This window comes from Falco punctatus (genome assembly GCF_963210335.1).
Source record: "Falco punctatus genome assembly, chromosome: 12".
Lineage (NCBI taxonomy): Eukaryota > Metazoa > Chordata > Aves > Falconiformes > Falconidae > Falco > Falco punctatus.
The window spans coordinates 22,081,691-22,100,563 of record NC_137592.1 but is presented as its reverse complement, the minus strand read 5'-3'; the positions used below and the strand labels follow the sequence as shown (position 1 = coordinate 22,100,563).

At 44.7% G+C, this 18,873-nt stretch overlaps 1 protein-coding gene across 1 annotated transcript; it reads right to left on the bottom strand.

The window, feature by feature from the left end:
- Window positions 1-1,775: 1,775 nt before the first annotated feature.
- Window positions 1,776-17,093, bottom strand: UTP25 (UTP25 small subunit processome component). Its single transcript, XM_080408656.1, has 12 exons — window positions 16,874-17,093; window positions 15,825-15,864; window positions 14,371-14,620; window positions 13,395-13,601; window positions 11,205-11,293; window positions 9,405-9,815; window positions 8,127-8,346; window positions 5,896-6,098; window positions 4,475-4,657; window positions 3,717-3,829; window positions 3,041-3,286; window positions 1,776-2,249 (listed from the first exon to the last, which is right to left on the bottom strand). Exons 1-12 carry the CDS (start codon window positions 16,972-16,974, stop codon window positions 2,003-2,005), a joined length of 2,310 nt encoding a protein of 769 aa, XP_080264782.1. The 5' UTR covers window positions 16,975-17,093; the 3' UTR covers window positions 1,776-2,002.
- Window positions 17,094-18,873: the final 1,780 nt, after the last annotated feature.

Sequence of the window (18,873 nt, the reverse complement as noted above, 5' to 3'; positions counted from 1 at the left end):
GAAGTTCACCGTGATTCCACCACCCAGTGGGCCAACACCCGAAGCGCAGGAACATCACACAGCCCAGGGGCAGGAGGAAGCACCTGGGAACAGAAGCCCCTTCACACCAGTGGAGGGGCAGGCTCCCTGTACCGCCGAACCTGTGCCCTCCTGGGCAGGGCTTCTAGTGTTGGCTTACGAGGCTCCCTACTAAAGCAAGTAAGATTTTGGCAGGACAAAAATCTCATGCATGAGCTAAGGGCAGTCACACATCAGCTTTGTGCCGGCATGTCAGAGCACTAACTCAAGGCAGTGAAGAGGCATTCACACACTACTTTGGAAATCAGTGAGAGTTGTAATTAGTAATCAACATTAAAAATGTAACACTGGTATATACATTTCACATTTCAAAGTATGCTTGTCTTGGGAACAAACTCAGGTAGCCGATATAAATTGCAAGGGTCTCAGACTACAATTTGGCCCTCCCTACCCCCACGAAGGCACTTCACCATTAACTTCAGCGGGGGCAGAAAAATCCTTGCATAGTTAAAGCTCTGACACAAAACTCTTGCTGCTCCTTTAAACAGTAGCTGCACTGCATGGTGTTATTTCCCTAAGTAGCTATCCCACTTCAGCTTCCTCAGAGGTCAGCTATTCATCTCCGCTAAGTATATCCGGTGTAGGAAGAAAATTCCTTAATCCTCTTTCATATGCACAGCCACAATTCTCCTACGTCAACCCTAGGCCATGCAAGAAAAACCCTTGTTTGCCGCTACTGCTGTCTCTACTGTACAGCAGACAGATGTTCCTAAGAACTTTGCTGTGGCTGGCTCTTAATTCTTGTGTGCTGTGGCAGATACATTCAATTAACATAAGTCTTTACTTAAAATGCAAAGCTAGAAACTGCATGGATTTGCATGTCTACTAAATGATGTCTGATGTCAGGACTTCGGTTACTCCCCGAGTTTAACAGAAGAAATATAGGAATCAAAAATTGTTCAGAATTATTTACTCAAGGAGTTTATTTCACTTCGGTATATTTACGTAGCCTCCCAGACAAGAACTCCCTCAAAGCTTATCAGAAGATGGAGGTTTCCTTCCACAGAACAGTCTTCCCACAGTCCTAGCACGTGCTTATAAGATCTCTCTACTTTTAGCTCCTTTTACATTAGCCTTGACTCACTGGAAGAAAAGAAAGAAGAGGCAGCATCACGACACTTCCATGCTGTCCATAAGCAACCATTAAGAGGAAAAAACAAAGGAACAAATGCCCACTCATGGTGTGATATGAGACCACAGGTATTTGCAGCTGCACCAGCTGGTTTTGTACTCCGCACTGCTTTGGTGATTGTGGGGCCAGGCAGGGCCAGGCTCATCCGCCTGGCCAAGTTCACCCTGTTTTCCTTTGGAAAAAGTTTATCCCTGGTAAAACTGACCAGCCAGAGTGGCTGTTGTAAATAGGAGGCAGAGGTATTTAGGTCACTCCAGGAAAATTGCAAAAACGTAGCTCCTACCCAAGCACATTCACGGATTCTCACACATGTCAGGTTGAAGCAAGTTCAACTCTCATTCAACAACAGGCTTGTGCTGAAGAGACTTTGCCCGCACCTCCCTTACGGAGGCTTACAAAATAGTGACTACATTAAACACTTGGGCATGTTTCTTCCCCTAGATTACAGGAAAAAGCTGCCTTTGGTAAAAGAAGGTGAGTTTGCTACACCTGAAAATGAAGTGAAGCAGCTCAGTCACAGCATCAATCTTTACTGATGAGTGAGTTTTTCAATATACAAGAGCAGTTCTATACAGAAGATACTCCCCAACTCCTGCCTTCTTGAATGACATCCTTCGTTCCTTGTCGGACAAAGTACTGAAATACAAAATTTAATACTGTATGAACAATTTCAACACAATATTTAATGAAAGGGAATAAAAAGTTTAAAACTTTTTAAAAGGCAACATCAAAAAGTGCATTAGGAGTAAAATGCAAGTCAGGTCCATCCAGTTGTCTAGTCTGCAATATCACTTATTCATTTTCTCCTGTAACAAAGAGGTGCACATCTTTTTTGGACTGTAGCATTTGAGCTGTGCGATCTATGCCAACCACTGCAGCCAATTTCTGAGCATCATACTTGGAGTAGAGCACAGTACAGGTCCAAGTAGCATCCACTCCACTGTCCGTAGCCTTCATCATGTTACAAATCTCACTGTAGAAGTGGGAGTATGTTGGTAACTCATAGAAAATGAGGTTCCTAATACCTTTTATCGTATACCTGTAGCAGGAGGGGAAAAAAAAAAAAAAAAAAAGTAACTTTGTGGCTCATTTTTGCAAAATCTACATGTTAAAACACCAATCCCCTATTCTTCCAATTTTCAACTTCAATGCATGCCAGTTGTAGTTCAACTCTACAAACGCTGTGTCATGGACTGAAAACTAAACACAGATGTGGAATTTAAGCAGAGGAATATCTAATACTGCCAAGTACAATGACTTCCTCTGAAGTACAGACCACCACCAATTTCTCCAGTATTCAGCTTCTTTAGCTTGGATTTTAAAACAGTGAAGCCTGATCAGAGTGAGCCTCATGAAACTCTTTGTATTTGCCAAAACATCTGCCAATAGAAAAAACCTGTTCCATTAGGAACTGCTAAATAGCTCCAGTCAGGACATAGCGAATTTTCCAGGTGGCCTCAGCTTGCTGTATTGCATTATCCTTTTCCAGAATTTTGTGTAATACTCGTGTTCATCTGTGCCGCAATAAAAAGGCACAATGAATCCCATTTTGCAGGCTATATTATTCTGTCCTATCATCAGTGGAACTTGGCAGCACTAACCTTCCCAAATAAAGCCCTGTACATACCAAAGTATTAGAGTCTCTGCAAGGGACTGCTGACAACATGCAAAAATTTTAAAATTAACCGACAGCTCTTACTTCAGTCAAAGTCGTCCTTGGAGGGATGCAACAGACTAAAAAAGCAATACAGCCCAACTATGATTAAGGTCAGGCTCTACTTCCAAAACAGCACACATTCAACTCAGAGGAAAACTCTGCCTACTATTCACCTTTTGTAAAAGTGGAAGCGCTCAGTGAACAATAAAAACTGTTTCTCTCCCTTGAGAAAGAACCGTCTTGCTCTGCAGACACCAGCCTTTTTAGTGTATTCACAAATGTGAGTAAAATTCAGGTCCTCTTTCTTGAAGTAATTACGAAGACGCACGTAGTCAAAATACGATGGAACATAAATGAGCGTGTGTGACATGATGGCATCGCGGTACTCAGGCAACACTTTGTCGATGAAAAACCGAAACCTCAGTTAAGAAAACAAATATATTTTAACCAGAGTTAATGTTTATCTTTCCAGTACTGATATGACCTCAAGCAACAATATCAGAGAACCAACTACAGAAGATTTTGACTATATTTTGACTATGACTAAAGAAATAATTATTTAACTTCACAGGATTTCTACACGTGTAGAAGGTATAAAGCAAAGGCTTTCTCAGTACTGCAGTTATGGTAAAGACTAGTATTCCTTTCCCAGACTTTATTCTCCAGTGCCTTTGGCAAGGAGAAGTTCAGCATTCCCCTCCACCTGTGCAGTCTTCAGCCTTCATCTGAAGACTAATGAAGGTGTACTTCTGCGGTGAAGTCACATTGTGCTCTGCAGGGAACAGTACACAACTAAATCTGAAACTGTAGTCATTAGGGCATAGCAAAATAGTCTGGAACACAGAGTACCTTGCATCTATTACAGCAATTGAGTTTTCAGCTTCTAGCCTCCGAAACACGTGAGGAAGCTGGACCACAACATGGCTAATGGAGCCGCTGAGCGGTACGTTGCGGATGGCCACCTGTGAGAAGCAAAGTAGGACATTTAGGGAAGCAGTATTTCAAAGGCAGCCACGCTCCAGTCAGCTTTCTGCTCCTAACTCACATCTGTGAGCAGTGCACAAGGCTGCTTTTAAAAAAGCTCCAGTACAAAACTATATTCACGTATACATATACCAGATGTTAAATATACATGGCCACTGCTTATGCCCTGACTTCCATGTATTTGAGACAGACAACTAAGGTTTTTACTTTTCCTGCTTCTTTCAAAGTAATAACAATTAGTGCTGCTTATACAGAAGGAGGGGGGGAAAAAAAAAAAAAGGAAGTAGGTGAACGCTCCATTTAACAACAAAATAAACAAGGTAACTTGTGTGTGTCAAATTAAGAAATCTGATTTCTGACATAAATCAGCCACCTATGAAAGAAAAGCATCAAATAAAGTATTGCTGCAAGAAGAGTAGTTCTTAGTGTCTTTGGCACAGCATTAGAAATCATCATACAGCATCACGGAGATGCAGACTGCAATACTTGGGTAACGGAAGTGACCGGCACAGTCTTTCTGCAACTGAGTTACGGAATTTTTCCATGTGTTGGGTTTTCTGTTCCTCTTCCCCTGCCTTCCACCAGCATTTAAGAGGAGGCTTTCAGCTTATCTCTGAACTCACCTGCCCCACATAATTGAAGCAGTGTTTGTTGAAGACAGAGTTGATCTGGGGATCCTGAAGTGCACTGAACAGCAGCGTCTGGCGATAGTACTTGGACCAGTTATTGAGATTCAGCATTCGCACTCGGGAGAAGTCTACCCCATGGGAATCCAGAGGCAGCAGGTTAATGTGCTTCATCAGGTGCTACACAGAGAGATGGAAACGCATTGCTACTGACATCCCTGCACCCAAGCTGCAAGAGCCTTAACTGCACAAAGTGGGCAGGTACAAGCAAGACAGCACAGAATATAAAACAGTAATGATCTCCCAAGGCATGACTGTCTGGAATTTATTGACCACAGTAAGAATAATTTACTTGATTTCCTGCCACAGAACTGAAAGGTACCATCTCTTTAGTCATCAGTAACGGTAACCCTTGCTGCCAGTCTTCTCCCACGGGACAAGTATAATGGGATGTTTGTTTGTATTGAAGTCAGTGGGCCCAAGGTTTCTAAGCTAAAAGAAGCCCAGGTGCGGTTCCCATTGCATTCAGGGAGAGTCTGGGTGCAAGTGAAGAAATCAATCTCATTTTGGCCTCACTGACTGATGCCTAGGACTGGCATCCCTGCCGCCACAGGGCTGGCAGTTGCACCCAAAGGAAAAACCTGGAAACAGACTCCAGGACTCATTCCCTGGATATTGTGTAGGCTCACGTACCTTTCCTGAAACTCCCCGGAAAACAAGACACCTTCTGGGCTCCTTGAAAATGTACAGTAACATCATGCTGTCAAAATGCCTGGCCCAGGTACTTCAAAGATGCTTCTATGTGGAAAAAAATCCCAACTTTTCAAACTGTTATTAACTGAAAGCCAAAAAGCATGGGTATTACTGTATAATAGCCCAATCCAAGAGCTCTATTTTCACTACATGTACAGGAAAATCCTCATACTGTTTAAATTTGGACACAACTAATGCTTAGTATCTCTGCAGACAGCAGAGACAAGCACCAGGTCCTGCTACTTTCTGGAGGAACCTGAATTAGGCTGTACAGATTCCTCACATGGCTGCAAGCTGAGAGAGACACCGGGCAGCCAGACAGCTGGCATATCTTCTCCCACATGTGATTAAAGGAATCGGCATTATCTCATTCTGTGCGATTATTAAAACTGTCCAAAATAAAAAAAAAATCTCTGATGAAATACGCTACTGAAGCACCAAATACTAAGATTTATAGAGAAAGCTGCCGAATACTACCGAAATTTGTAGAAGGAATATTCGTAGTATAAGGAAAACATTAGGGTGGAGGAAGGAAAAGGAACAAACATACGTGTCTGGAATCAAGTCAGTAAAAAACAGCAATAGTGCTCACTGCCAAAACTAAGTTGCATCAGACTAAGAAGACACAGTACAACAGAAAAAATGAATGCATATGGAAAACGCACCAGAACATGTTCCCAATTCTGCATCAGGTAAATATCCGCTTGATCAATTATGAGAATTTCTATTGACGACAGAAAATCAAAATCTCTCTTCTTCTCCCCCTCTGCACCAATAACAGTCCTCATACCCAGGGGAGAGGCAATGATGATGTCTGATGAGTAAAATGGTGCATACAGTCTCATACTCTTTTGAAGAATCGCAACCCCTGTCCAACAACAACCAACAGCATTTTCTTAGTTAAAGTCAATTATCAACCATATTCTTCCAGCAGGCTCTGTAATCATAACTTCCTACATTTCCTCCCCTTTAACACATACTAACTATTACAGCTGGACAAAACCAATCTGTCTGAAACTCTTCTTTCCCCAAAAAGTGCTTACCCACCCCACCCCCATTTGACAAGCATTTGGCAGATTTTCATGAAGTTCAGCAAACTCTTTCAGTAGTACTTTTTTCCAGATTTTTCATAGGACAACATTTTTTAACTGAAACACATTTTTTGTGATTTTCTGCTAAAAAGGAGGATGAGGGGGCTGAAGAACTTTAGAAAGAAAAAAAAATAGCAGAAGCTATTTACTGCTCCTTTCTCCCTAAATCCTAGGATTTGGTCTCTGTCGTTAGGTACTACAGTAACACCTTAATCTGTCGTGAAAGATACACTGTGGACCTCCTGGGTATAAACTGCCTGTATTCACAGGGCCACAAGAGTTGCTACTTAAAAAAAGGAAAAGGTTCTTCATGTTATGGTGATTGAAAGCATAACCAGTCTTGCACCTTCCCTGGCAGGGCTTCTCAGGCAGCAGGTTGTGGTGTACATGATGAAGGAGCTTATGCATCACCTCTCATGTTAAAGGAAAGAATCAAAGGAATTTGTTACCCGTGTCATAACTACGTGGCAACATTGCTAGGACCCACGGCTTTCTGATCTTAAAAATCCAGTTAGTCTGGATCTTATTCAAACCACCCCCTGCAGTCTGCCCAACAAAGGTGTCGCTTCAACCTCTCTCCCTCTCTGTGTGAGGCCAGCAGTCACGGGCACAGCTGAAGGCAAGAATTTCACACAGACAGCGACAGGGACCCCTCCTGCTATCTACTGTAACCCAATGATAAACACAGACCAAAAAAGCAGGCACAATTGGTTGAATTTCCAGGAAGAAGGCATCACTTGTCACAGCATATATAAGTTTTAACAACATCAAGTCTTTTCTGTTTAAAAATGTGAAATGGTGGTTTTAGTAAGGCATAACAAATGCGCTTTAAATTAGATCTTTGTGCAGAAGTAACGGGGTGTGAGGCACAGTTAGAAAGGATAATTATTCTGCTTCTATGATTTGCTTCTGTAATGAACAGCACTCAAAGTTTCTTCAAGCATTTCTTCACACCTAGTAAAAGTGGATCCAGCAGACTGTGGTATGGGAGAAGACTGAAAGGAAAATTATTACGCTACTGAAAGTAAGATGCTCTCAGCCCAAGAGACATTCACTGGGGAAAGAAGAAAGACTGAGTGGGACCCACTCACACCTTCCACTGTACCATTAAATTTCTTGGGATGACAATTTATCTTTCAAGGGGCAGTAATTTCAAAAGCCTCTGATCTGTCAAGTTAAGTTACAAGAACTGCCTACTCATCGTGGCAGCTCCAGAAACCAAGCCACTAGCTAATTCTCTGCATAGTGAGTTACTAAAACAGCATGAGATTATAGTATTATGAAAGTCTCAAATCTGCTAATTGTCCAACAGTCCTACTTGCTGGCTACACCTTTGTTTTCACGAAAACCATGGGCAGTACAGTAGAAAACTGCTTTGCTCAGTACTGCGTTTGAATTTTGTTCCAACCATTACTGATTACAAGGGACATTGTGAACAGGCTGATTAAACCCCAAAGATTGTATTTCTTTTAATAACATGAAAGAATTTGCTGCACAAGCAAGGCTATCCTCTTTAAAATCAGGCGTGGACAGTCCTGCTACAACAAAGGAATCATTGCATTTTAAGTGATTCTGAACTTGGTAGAAATAATTACTTTTGTGTTTTCTCTTCCTTTTTTAAGTTCTGGCAAAGCAGGAAAGATTTTCAGAGAAATCCAAGCTGCCAGTGCAAAACTGGCACGAATACCGCAGAGCCTAGAGTCTCACCAGAATTTCCACCCCTGACAGCTCCTAGACATTTAAGAAGAACTTGTAACTTCTCAGTTTTATACAAGACAAAAATCATCTGTTCAGTAGGTCATTACCAATTCTGAAGTGGTCATCAATGTTGCCAGCAAAAACGGCTTCATAATCTTCAGGTCTTTTCAGGTTGGGGGGCTTCTCTTCCGGGTCAAAGCCAAACTCCCCTTTGAAGCGCTTTTTATTACTTACATCTATTTTTTTTTTGTCATTCACTTCAAGAAGACTGATGAAAATATGCACAATCCTCAAAGCACATTCCCTGAAGGGCACTATCATCAGCACCTGCATAGATCAACAGTTACAACAGAATAATCCACAGAATATGAATGTTCACAGTTAACTGCATGTTAAGTAACTTTATGACTTAGATCTGCACCCATAGGGCATCCCAACAATCGAAACAAAACAACTCTGACGTGCAGCAAGGAGGGAGGATGTGCTGTACTAGCCAGCAGCTCAGTTTTGTTCCCCATTTCACACCCAGGGGAACTGAAAACTAAGCATGTTCTTCCTGCTCTTCCTAACCCTCAAGCAAGCAAGAGCTCCCACAATACCCAGACAGGGTCTGTGGCTGGCTCCTGGACGGGTGGCACTGGTTTCTGCACAGCACTCAAATGTAAGTATCTAACTGGGGAGTCAACACAGAAACCAAAGGCGTTTGCCAGGCATGCAGCAAACACTGAAACCCAAGTTTGAAACTGTTCAACAGGCGGCTGGCACCACCAGCGACAGGCTAGCCACAGCTGGCTCCACTTGGTTATCAACTAGAGGATGCTGTGAATCCTGGGAGGCTCGGTTTGAGCCTCTCACCAACTATGGCAGGCAGCCTTGGTAATAGTGCTGGGATTCCCTGAAGTCTCCCAGCTACAGAAGGATCCTTCCACGCAGGCAAGTCCTTACAGATGGCTAAGGACAAAAAAAAAAATTCTGGGACATCCCACACTGGGTGACAGCCTATACTGCCTGCGCTAACACTGAAGTTCAATGTGGAGGCACCTTTCTGTACCGGTGGGTTTAGAAACGAGAGGCAGGAAAAGGCGACATGTCAGTCTGTAGTGATAGGGGCACAAAGGAAAAGGTCAAACTCATGGCTTAGCAAAGAAACAGGCTGGCTAACAACCTAGTGCTCACTGCCGCTCACAGGGTGCTGCCTGCGATCTGGCCACAACAGATGACTTCCAGGCAGGACAAAGGGATGCGGAAAAGCACGTGCCCAGGTACGTGTCACCTGAGAGAGCAGCAACAGAAATACTTTTGGATAAACTACCAGGATGTTTATACAGCCTGACCAGATGGCCAGGGTGGGGATGGGGGAAATCACATTAACAAAGCTCTCTTACCTTAGGTCTAGTGAGGCCCTGATCCCTGTAGTCATCATTATCGGCCCCTGGCTTTTGGTCTCTTCGTTTGGCATTGTGGCTGAGCACCTGGGCGTTTGCCTTCAGAACATGGTTCAAGGCATGCAAGCAGTAAACATGCCTAATTTCTTCTCCATTTGTTAAGGCATTTCTTTCTGGATAGAACAAGTCCCGGTACGTATTCATGATACAGAAAAGCTCTCTTTGTAACGGGCTAAAAGATGGATCACTTGCTTTGTTCACTGAGGACAGAAATTGTTTATTCACTTTTGGCCAAGTGGATTCTAAAGGCTTGTGAAGATAAAGCTGTTTCGTATCAACTTCTTTGTCTGCTTTCAAAGTTTTATGTTTCTCCAAAGTAGAAGAAAATGTTAGCTGGCCCAGCCTTGGCCACTGAAAAAAAAACAAAACCCAACCAACAACAGAAAAAACAACTCAGGAATCATATGTACCAAACTTCATACCCTTAAAAGCACATCAACACAGCTGGCAATTTAATCAATTTCATGAAATTTGAGAAATCATCTTTTCATAATACCAGTTGAAACCATTTTTCCAATGTGCAATCTCTTTTAGTCTGCCAGGGTAAGTAACAATAAACTTGAGCTCAGTAGAGCTGGATCTATTTTGCAGTGACACGTCTATAACTATCCTCATTTTGCAGATGACAAAACTGAGGAAGAGGAAGGATGGAATTTCTGCCTAACCCACGCAGCAAATCAGTGGTACAAACCAGGGACAAGATGAGAACCCTGGAGTACACTTATTGGTCAGCTACACTGAGGTACGTACTTTGGTTAAAGATGGAAACAAAACCCCATTAGGGACTAAACCCGGAAACTGTGAATCAGTAGCTAAATGAAATCTTGTTGGGAGTCTGTCTGATTTTAAGGGCAAAAACTATTAGTGTAGTAGGGGAAAACGCTAAACTTTAAGCCTTCTGCCACACAAGTTGTCCCTATCTATCTCTGTAAAGTAGCTACACCAAGTTAAATAAAGATACATCATGCATTGCTTCAGGTGGCACTGGTATTTTTGGCTATCATAGTCCAAAAAAGAAAAATAAATAAAGTTTTACAAAAATCCCAACTTTCTCTCTTACTGACTAACCACTGGATATCTTCCAATGAATGTCACCCAGCATATGGCTGACCAGAATGCAAAGCAAGTCTCCAAAACAAAATCAAATGTGAAAAAGCTAGGAAGCAAAGGTTTGTCTAAAAATGAGTACTTTGAAAACAAATATTGTCTCTCAAGTAATGAAGTGGGTTTCTGATACTGTAATTCACCTATTATTTCCAGTATTAACAATGTAAGTATTAAACTCCCCTTTACTGGCTTGTAAATGTGTACAAAGATACAGCCATCCCGAAGCAACAATGTGAAAGTGCATCACAAGTACTTTTAGGACTGTACACGGTCAGCTCACAAGTTCAGCTGCGGAACAGATCCCTGGCATCATGCTGTTACCACTCGGAAACCATTCCTGTTGCTACCCGCTGTCACGTGTACTTAAAAACCTGTGGGTTTGAGACTACAGATCAAACTAAAGATGTTTTTCACATGTGTCATCAGATGCCTATATAACAGCAGACTTTAAATTTCAACTCTCGCTCAGCCCTAAGTCAAGAAAACTGTTCAGCAAGGACACAGTGACAAAATCTGATGTTTCCAGTGCCACAAGCTAATAGTAACCATTTTGAGTCTATTTCACTTCTATAAAAAAAAGGATTATTTTCATCCAGGCATCTTTAGAAACTCTGGACAGCCACAGAATGTTACCTGGCTTTGACTTGAAGTTTTAGGAAGCGTAGACATTTTTTCTACTTCTTTTTCTTCAAGTTCTTTGTCCATGTGCTGTTTAAATGGATCTATTTATAAACAACAACAACAAAAATATCCTTAGAACTACTGTAGCTAATGTTGGAATTGAGTTTCAGAATGGATTTGCAAATGAGATTAAGAGTTTCCACGCTGGCCAACATCACAGTTAAAACTAGTTATTTCAAAGCACTTGGAGATGAGAGAAAAGATGTCAAATTTTCTCTACATGAACAGAGAGAACAGATTTGACAGATTGCTTTAAAAAAAGAAAAAACACTTATGGAAGTACTAGAACTTTCAATCACAAAACAAATGTTGGACAGGAAAGCAATATGTAGTAGAAAACATCGTGGCAATTTTCTGCCTTAAGCTCTGACACATCCATCCCTTGCAGGTGAAATAGGCTGCCAATAGTAAAGACCCAAGTGAACTTACTGACCTTCTTATTTTAGAAACGCTTCTGGCCCAGAGCTTTGCATCTTTGGCCAGTGATATGAATACAGTTTGTGATAAAGCACAGAAAGATTAGGCGGGTTTGGGGGAAGGGAGGCAAAAATTGCCTGAAGTGAGCAAAAGTCTGACTTATCTAATCAGCATTTCTTTTTGGAAAGGAAAGGAGAGGCAAGAAACTGTAAAATCATATTATATTCAAAGACACTGGCATGCACAAAGCCACATGCAAAGCTTATTTTGAAAGCCAAACCCTGTATACTCCTTGCAACACAGCAGCACTCACTGCATAAAGAAAACTAATTAGAGAACACTAGCACTTGTCGATGGGTATCTAGCCTACGTACAAGTTACCCAGGCAAAAGTCAAGACATTTGCTGATCATGGCAATGTTGAGAAAATCTTTCCAGCAAGGCAAATGAACAGAGTACTACTTAATTGTAATACAAGCTCTCTCTTCAGATGAGTTTTACTGATTCCAGCATTTGTCAGATAAAGCAGAGAAAACAACATGAAGCGTTTGCAGGAATACTAGTGACCTCAGACTAGAGTAGAAATTCATCTCCCTTCTGCTATCTTAGGCGACTCATTTTCTGTAGTAGACTATAAAGCCATTTCCAAGCTACAGGAACCCACTGAAAAGCAGTGCATCATTTATAAGCTGAACAAAGCTGTTCGGATACTTTACATGCAGTTGGAGAGCTATGGTTCTCATTAAAATGCAATACCAACAGCCTAAGTAATATTCTCATGGTAACAAGAACGAGCTGTTTTTTCTATCACATGGCCCTTTGATGCTTCCACACATTTCATGTATCAACTAGGCTGCCTCCCAGATCTAATGTCAGCTGCTGCTCCAAGATGACAAGCCAGAATCACTAGGGATGCTACAAACATATTTCTCTCTCTCAAACTATGCCATCTGATATTAAAACCACAGAGCAATGAAATACGAATAGAAGCTCTGCAAGTGCCAATGTGTGGCATATCACTGAACGATCACACACCCGTGCACACAGTTATTTGTATTACACATGGTGGGATGACTCCAACACTGGAGCTCAGATTGCACCCACCATCGCACTGCAGTGATGAGATTCGGGGCTACACTCTTAAAAGATACCACACAGACGCTCCGCTGATGCCATGTGCCTTCAGACTCCTCTGTATAACCTTCAAAATTCAGAGAGCCCTGAGCATTTGTCTAAATTACTGTGGCTGCCCTAAGGTTCCCAGAATCTCAACTCTAACTCCACTGAGTTGTGAAGGATGCCCTCAGAGGTCAGCTTTGTGATTATCTCCTGCACTGTCTGTGCCAAGAATATCTCCCATAGTCAAATGCACGCTTACAGGGCCCTCCATATTACACGACCCTTTGAAACTGCTATTAAAGCAACAGAACAAGATAACGTTCTCCACACACATTTCCAGTTCCTGATATTTCAAGCATTATCGGTCATAACAGGAACTACGCATGAATCCCTGTCCACAGGGGCTACAGAAAACAAATGGTTCAGCTACATATCTGCATTAGCACTAAGCGTCCCTTATGGACCAGCTCACATGTGGGCAATACAATGAATAATGTAGCAGAACTCAGACGCTACATAGCGTTATCATTACAGTGTTTGATAATTTACACATTTACAGATACTCCTCTAGAGGCAGACCACTAAACACAAACATACTGTGTTTTACCTTCTGAAAAAGCTTGTGAAGAATTGCTGTCTCTCCTATCAGCATTGCAATCTCCACTCTCCTCTTCCATGAAATTGGTTTCCAAGCTAAATTCAGATTCGTGTTTCACATCAGTAAACTCCCCAATTACTCCATGACTTGGGTCACAAGAGGCATCTGCATCATCAACCTGCTCCTGGCCACGTGTCTGCTCTGCTGTGTCTATAGCTGTGAATTGTTAGAGAGAGAAACAGGTTATATTCTCCTGGAAAAGTTACTGTTTGTAGGTACCTCTTGCTAGCCAGGCTGTTCCCTTTGAGTTACCAATTTTTCTTCCTCCCTATACTCTATTCAAAAAAGCTAAAGTAGGCATTGTATTCTACAGCAAAGACGACTTCTGGCTAGTCTGCCAAATGTAACATAATACACAACATATTTTCCCCAGAGAAAAATAAATAAATAACCTATTTGGGGAACGTAAGTTTCAGTTTTCAAAGACCCCAAATAACTGGAAATAATAAAAAGTTGACTCCTTTCTCCTGGAATTTCCTTGCAGACTTCATGAATGAAGTTGCCCCACCATAAAGGAGGTTTCCTTAAAATTTACATATTCTTTCCTCTGCTACGAGGCAAACTTTTCCCTCCTCTCGGTGGCAGTAGCCAAGCCAGATGCTGTGCGAGAGAACAGCTTGCATCTCCCATGAGTGGGTGAGAACCCCTGGTATGCTGCTCCATGTGGATTTCCTCTGTGCTGCCGCACAAACAACATCTGAGGAAGCAGCAGCAAGCTGTCTGCTGGAAAATGAGCACAGCTACCCTCTCCTCTGCCAAATCCTTCAGCAGCTGCTGCTCCCACCCACAATAGAGCAACAGAGTCTCCAAGCCAGAAGAGCACCCAGCCAACAAGCCAGTCTACACCAGGATCCTGGCTAAAACACGTTACTCAAACCTTCTAACTGAAACAACATTTAGCAAAGCATGGGAAAAGACAAACTACCTTCTTCCTTCTCTGGTACATCATTCTTATCTTCTTCACCTCCATCTACTTCTCCAGTCTCCTGGGACCCTTCGCTGTCCGTTTCTGTCTCACTTTCTCCAGTTTCTTCCGATTCGCTTTCATCTTCTTCTTCCTCACTCTCAGACTCAGGAGAGGTCTTCAGGGTAGCCAGGAGCTTGTGATACACAGACACCTGTTCCACTTCAGTCTCTGAATCACTTTCTGCACTCGATTTGTCAGAATTCTCAGACTGGAAGGGAAAACACGAGTGTAACAGCAACAACAGTAACACTATATTAGGCAACAGGCAGATACCTTCACCTCCAGTTCCAATGTTGTTTTCACTCTCCCATCCCACCTTTACACAAATGCAACGGAATTTTTCCAAACCCACCATTTTATGCAAATAGTGGTGCCAGACACTTCCATTTTGATTTTGAAAGCATCTTGGTAGACAAGCTGAAGTGCTTCATTCTGCACTGATTTGACTTAGAGCACCACAAAATTTGGTTCCTTCAGTCTCAGCTGAGTGAGTACATTTGATGTCCACAGACGAGGCATTTACTGAACTGGCACTGGATTTTCCTAAGAAAACCACACACAGAGCAGCCATTGTAGAAAGGCACACATACAAGGGACAGAGTACACTGAAAATGCTTCTTGCTCTCAAGAAAGTAAGTGCACTAGCCATCAGCTGACAATAGCCCACCACGGAGTCAGTCAGGTTTGGCTCAGCTGTAAAGCTCTAAGCTTCACACAAGCTAAACTCAGAGCCTCTTCTGTCCCAGGCTCACACAAATCAATGACAGCGTGCCAAGTTATAGCCAAAATTACAGTGAAACCAGGAGTATAAGCACAGCACCATTTACTCCTTTCTTAGTTCCTTTCAGCCCAAAAAGGAAAAATCACTAATACAATATCAATGCACAAAATTGCTAAAGGAAACAAATGAACCAGAAGAATTAATTTTTCCACATCAAAACTTTGAAGTCTTTTATTAATCTGATGATAAAGGAGATTACCAAATCCTGACTGAAAGAAAAGTAAAAGCACTGGCAACCTGAAGAAGAGGAATGAGCATTAACATATTTCTTCATTCAAGACAGAACGAAGCACCTCCTAACTCGTGCAACACTAAGTTTATTAACATTATCAGAACAACTTAAAGTACGATTTACTTTTCACTGTGATTAAGTAACATGCAAAAAATTCAGGAACAGCTACGGTATTTCCTGCTGCTTCTGCCCTCTCATGGTGTAACAGCTTTGAGTTAACATTGTAGAAAACAATTCAGAGCCACACAGAAGTCGCATTCATTTTTTTCTCCTAAGCACAAGGTTTCTAAAGAGAACAACATAATCAGCCTGAAAAAGGTGGTAATGCGAAATGCTGAGCGTTTCCCCTTCACTGAACTTCACAAAGGTGAAAGGAAGGCAGAAATAAAAATATATTACCAGTTCACAGGTTTGAGTTGCTTCTGGTCTTCCAGAAACCCTGAAAGGAAAGCGCTGAAATATATTACTCTGTCAGTGATGTATACACAGGATGAAAGAAATAAGGAGAGGAAACTCACAAGTTATATGAGTCTTAAAGAAGTTAAAGCTTAAAACCAAAGCACCACAGGATTCTCCCTAAGAAAATAGATTCAGCACTTACCCTGATAGGTTACTCTCTCAGATGATGCTATGCTCTGTATGTGAACCCTAGGTGCTCAAGCGTTATGACTGATCAAGAAGCAAGCTGTTTTAAAGTACAGTCTGCCTTTAATCAGAAAATGAAGCATTCAAAGGAATGTGATTATAAGGTTAATTTGCACATGGTTAACAGAACAAGAGCTTACCTCTAGCACTAAATATTGACCTGTGAAGTGGCAAAAAGACACCGCTGCAGGAATTAACCAGTGCTAGAACTGCAGTTCTTCAAACAAGACGCTGTACAAGCTGGGCTTAAACTAACCTCAACTTTTGCAAAAAGACGGGAGCTGAGCGGACAGCGGCACAGGGCTGCTCCCCGGCGGCCGGGCTCTGCCTGCCGCCCCTGCGACACAGGCCGGGAGGGTCCTGGGACGAAGGCCGCCCGCCCGCTGCGTTAAACCGGGCGGGCGGCACGGCGGCGCCTTCCCGGGCGTTGCGGCAGCACCGAACCGCACCGGGCTTGGACGTGGCTGCCGGCTGCCCGCAGGCTGGCCCCGGCAGCCCCACGCCCTGCCCGCCCGGCCGCCCGCCGCGGATCGCGCCGCTCCAGCGCTGCTCTCGCAGCCTCTGCGGGCCCGGCACGGGCACACCGCGGCAGCCCGGCACCGAGCCCGGCTCCAGCGTGCATCGTCCCGCTTCCCCCCAGCACACACCCCCATCAGGGAGCCCGGGGAAAGCACGGCGGGGACCAGCCGCCGCCCGGGCCGCCCGCGGGCTGAGCGCTGCTATAGGGGCCCGGAGCAGCCGGCCCCACGGGGAGCCCCTTCCCGGCGGCCGCTGGAAGCCAGCGCGCCCACCCCGGCACTCACTTGTCATAGAAGGGGTGCTCCTCCCCGAACTCCCTCAGGTGCTTCTTCTGCCTCTTGCTCAGGCTGCGCAGCAGCTCCCGCTCACCCCGCCGCTTCCCCATACCGGCCGCAGCGGCCACCGCGTGGGGCGCTCCCGCCGCGCTTTACGGCACGCTGCTGTCGCGCCGCTGTCGCGCGGCGGGGCCTGGAGCTCGGCACCGCCCCGGGGATGGCGGGGGCGGGTGCCGCGCCAAGCCACGTCGGGGGAAGGCGGAGCCGTGAGGCGACGGGCAGGTCCCCGGGCACGGGCCGAGCCTCGCCCCGCCGTCGGCCAGCGCTTGGTAGAGGTGGCCGCAGCGTCCCGTGGAGGGGAGCGGGGCGGGGCGGGCGAGCCGGGGCGGGGAGGACGAAGTATCGGCGGGGATTACAGGTCCCAAATCGTTTTCACAGCCGGGATCCCGGAACGCACGCCGTGACCTGGGGCTTCGCATGGGCCACTGGGCGTTCCCGCAACGGTCACAAGCCACGGCGACTCGGTGGCGGCTAAGGGGTGCCCCGGGGTCCCGCCGTGACACTGTCCCGCGGCGGGGGGCTGCTGGACGTTACCAGCCTGACGCTCTCCCGTACGCACTCGGGCCGTAACCACGCAAGCACGGGGCACCCGGTCTGCAGGTTCCAGCCTGGGAAGCGGTCATTAAGAGGAAGCTCTGAGCTTTACACACGTGAAGAAAACTTTTTTAATTCCCTCAGCATTAATAGGTTAATTAACTTCTGATCTCTGTTCGGGTATAGAAGCGGTAATAATCCGAATGCAGCCTCACCTGCCGAGACCGATCCCCTGTGCCAGAGGCACGCTGCGAAGGGCATGCTGGTGCAGGCACTGCCGGAGCTACAGCATCTTCCCCCACTGACCCGTGATCCTCAGAGCTTTGCTGGAAGCTACATTTTCTCTACCCATTTACAAGACATGGGCCTGTAGCTCAGTATCTACTGTCACCCCATTTTCTTTTTCCTTCATCCTGATTTCAATTTAACCCTTCAAACACATCATACTCCAGGGACAACTACTCCCTCTTGCTGGACTCCTCCCTCCCTCCTCCCCACACCTTGTGTGAGAAGGGTAGCATTTGGTGTCCAGGATTAAACTGTTTGTGAACTACTTAAAACATTGCCCTGCTGTTCACAAGCGTGTCTTAGAAGACGTGCCCCCCAGGAGATTAACACCTCAGCTTCTCTGGGTTGAGGCACAGGCAGTAAAGCAGCACTGACCTCGGTATCGCATAGGACTGGAGAGCATGTAGCCACCCAGTGCGGTACGAAAATCCTTTTCTTAAATTAGATCTCTCTTCCTCAGAGAAAATGTAGCAACAGCAAAAAAAAAAAATAGTCCCAGTGATTAATATCACATGACCCTAAACTATGATGGGCTATTGATTTTCGTAAACACTTGGGATACCTGTTGTGGGGAGGAGGGGGTTATGTCTTTTCTAGTTTTGGTTTATTTTTTTTTACAATAAATTCAGCTCACGCACTGCCTGCAGGTAACCTGGGCAGGCAGCTCAGCCACCACCACCAGGCACTGGCACCCTTTCCAGGCTGTGTCCCTTTCCTGTCAGCAGAGGGCTGGTGGGTGGGTGTACACAGAGCGCGCCTGGCGCTCCAAAGTCATCCCCACCGGTGGGAGCAGGGGGTCAGCGGGCGGAGGGGCCCTCACCCCTGCAGGCAATGGTGGGGAGACCACCGGCAGCCCCCACTGGGCCTTCAGCAACGGTGCATGGATGGCCCCGGGCGTTACAGCCTGAACCTGCAGTGGGGAAAAGGGGAACACAGCAGGGAGTGCTGAACTTGGCTTCCCGGAGGCTCCCTCCACAGCTTCTCCATCCGCAACTCTGTTCTAAATGAAACACAATTGCTAATCACTCCCTTGACTTATAAGTTTTAACCAAGCGGCTAGCTGACTTGCATTTCTGAAGTGAAATCATGTAACTTACACTGCAGCTTCTAGTTGTTAGCATGGTATC

What these genes read in the sequence shown, in the direction of transcription:
- UTP25 (XM_080408656.1), bottom strand. Translation starts at nt 16,974, where the DNA reads ATGGGGAAGCGGCGGGGTGAGCGGGAGCTGCTGCGCAGCCTGAGCAAG. An exon ending in AGAATTGGGAACATGTTCTG is followed by an intron (nt 4,658 to 5,895) that starts GTGCGTTTTCCA and finishes CTCTCTGTGTAG; the next exon opens with CACCTGATGAAGCACATTAA. An exon ending in ATTGCTGTAATAGATGCAAG is followed by an intron (nt 3,287 to 3,716) that starts GTACTCTGTGTT and finishes TTCTTAACTGAG; the next exon opens with GTTTCGGTTTTTCATCGACA.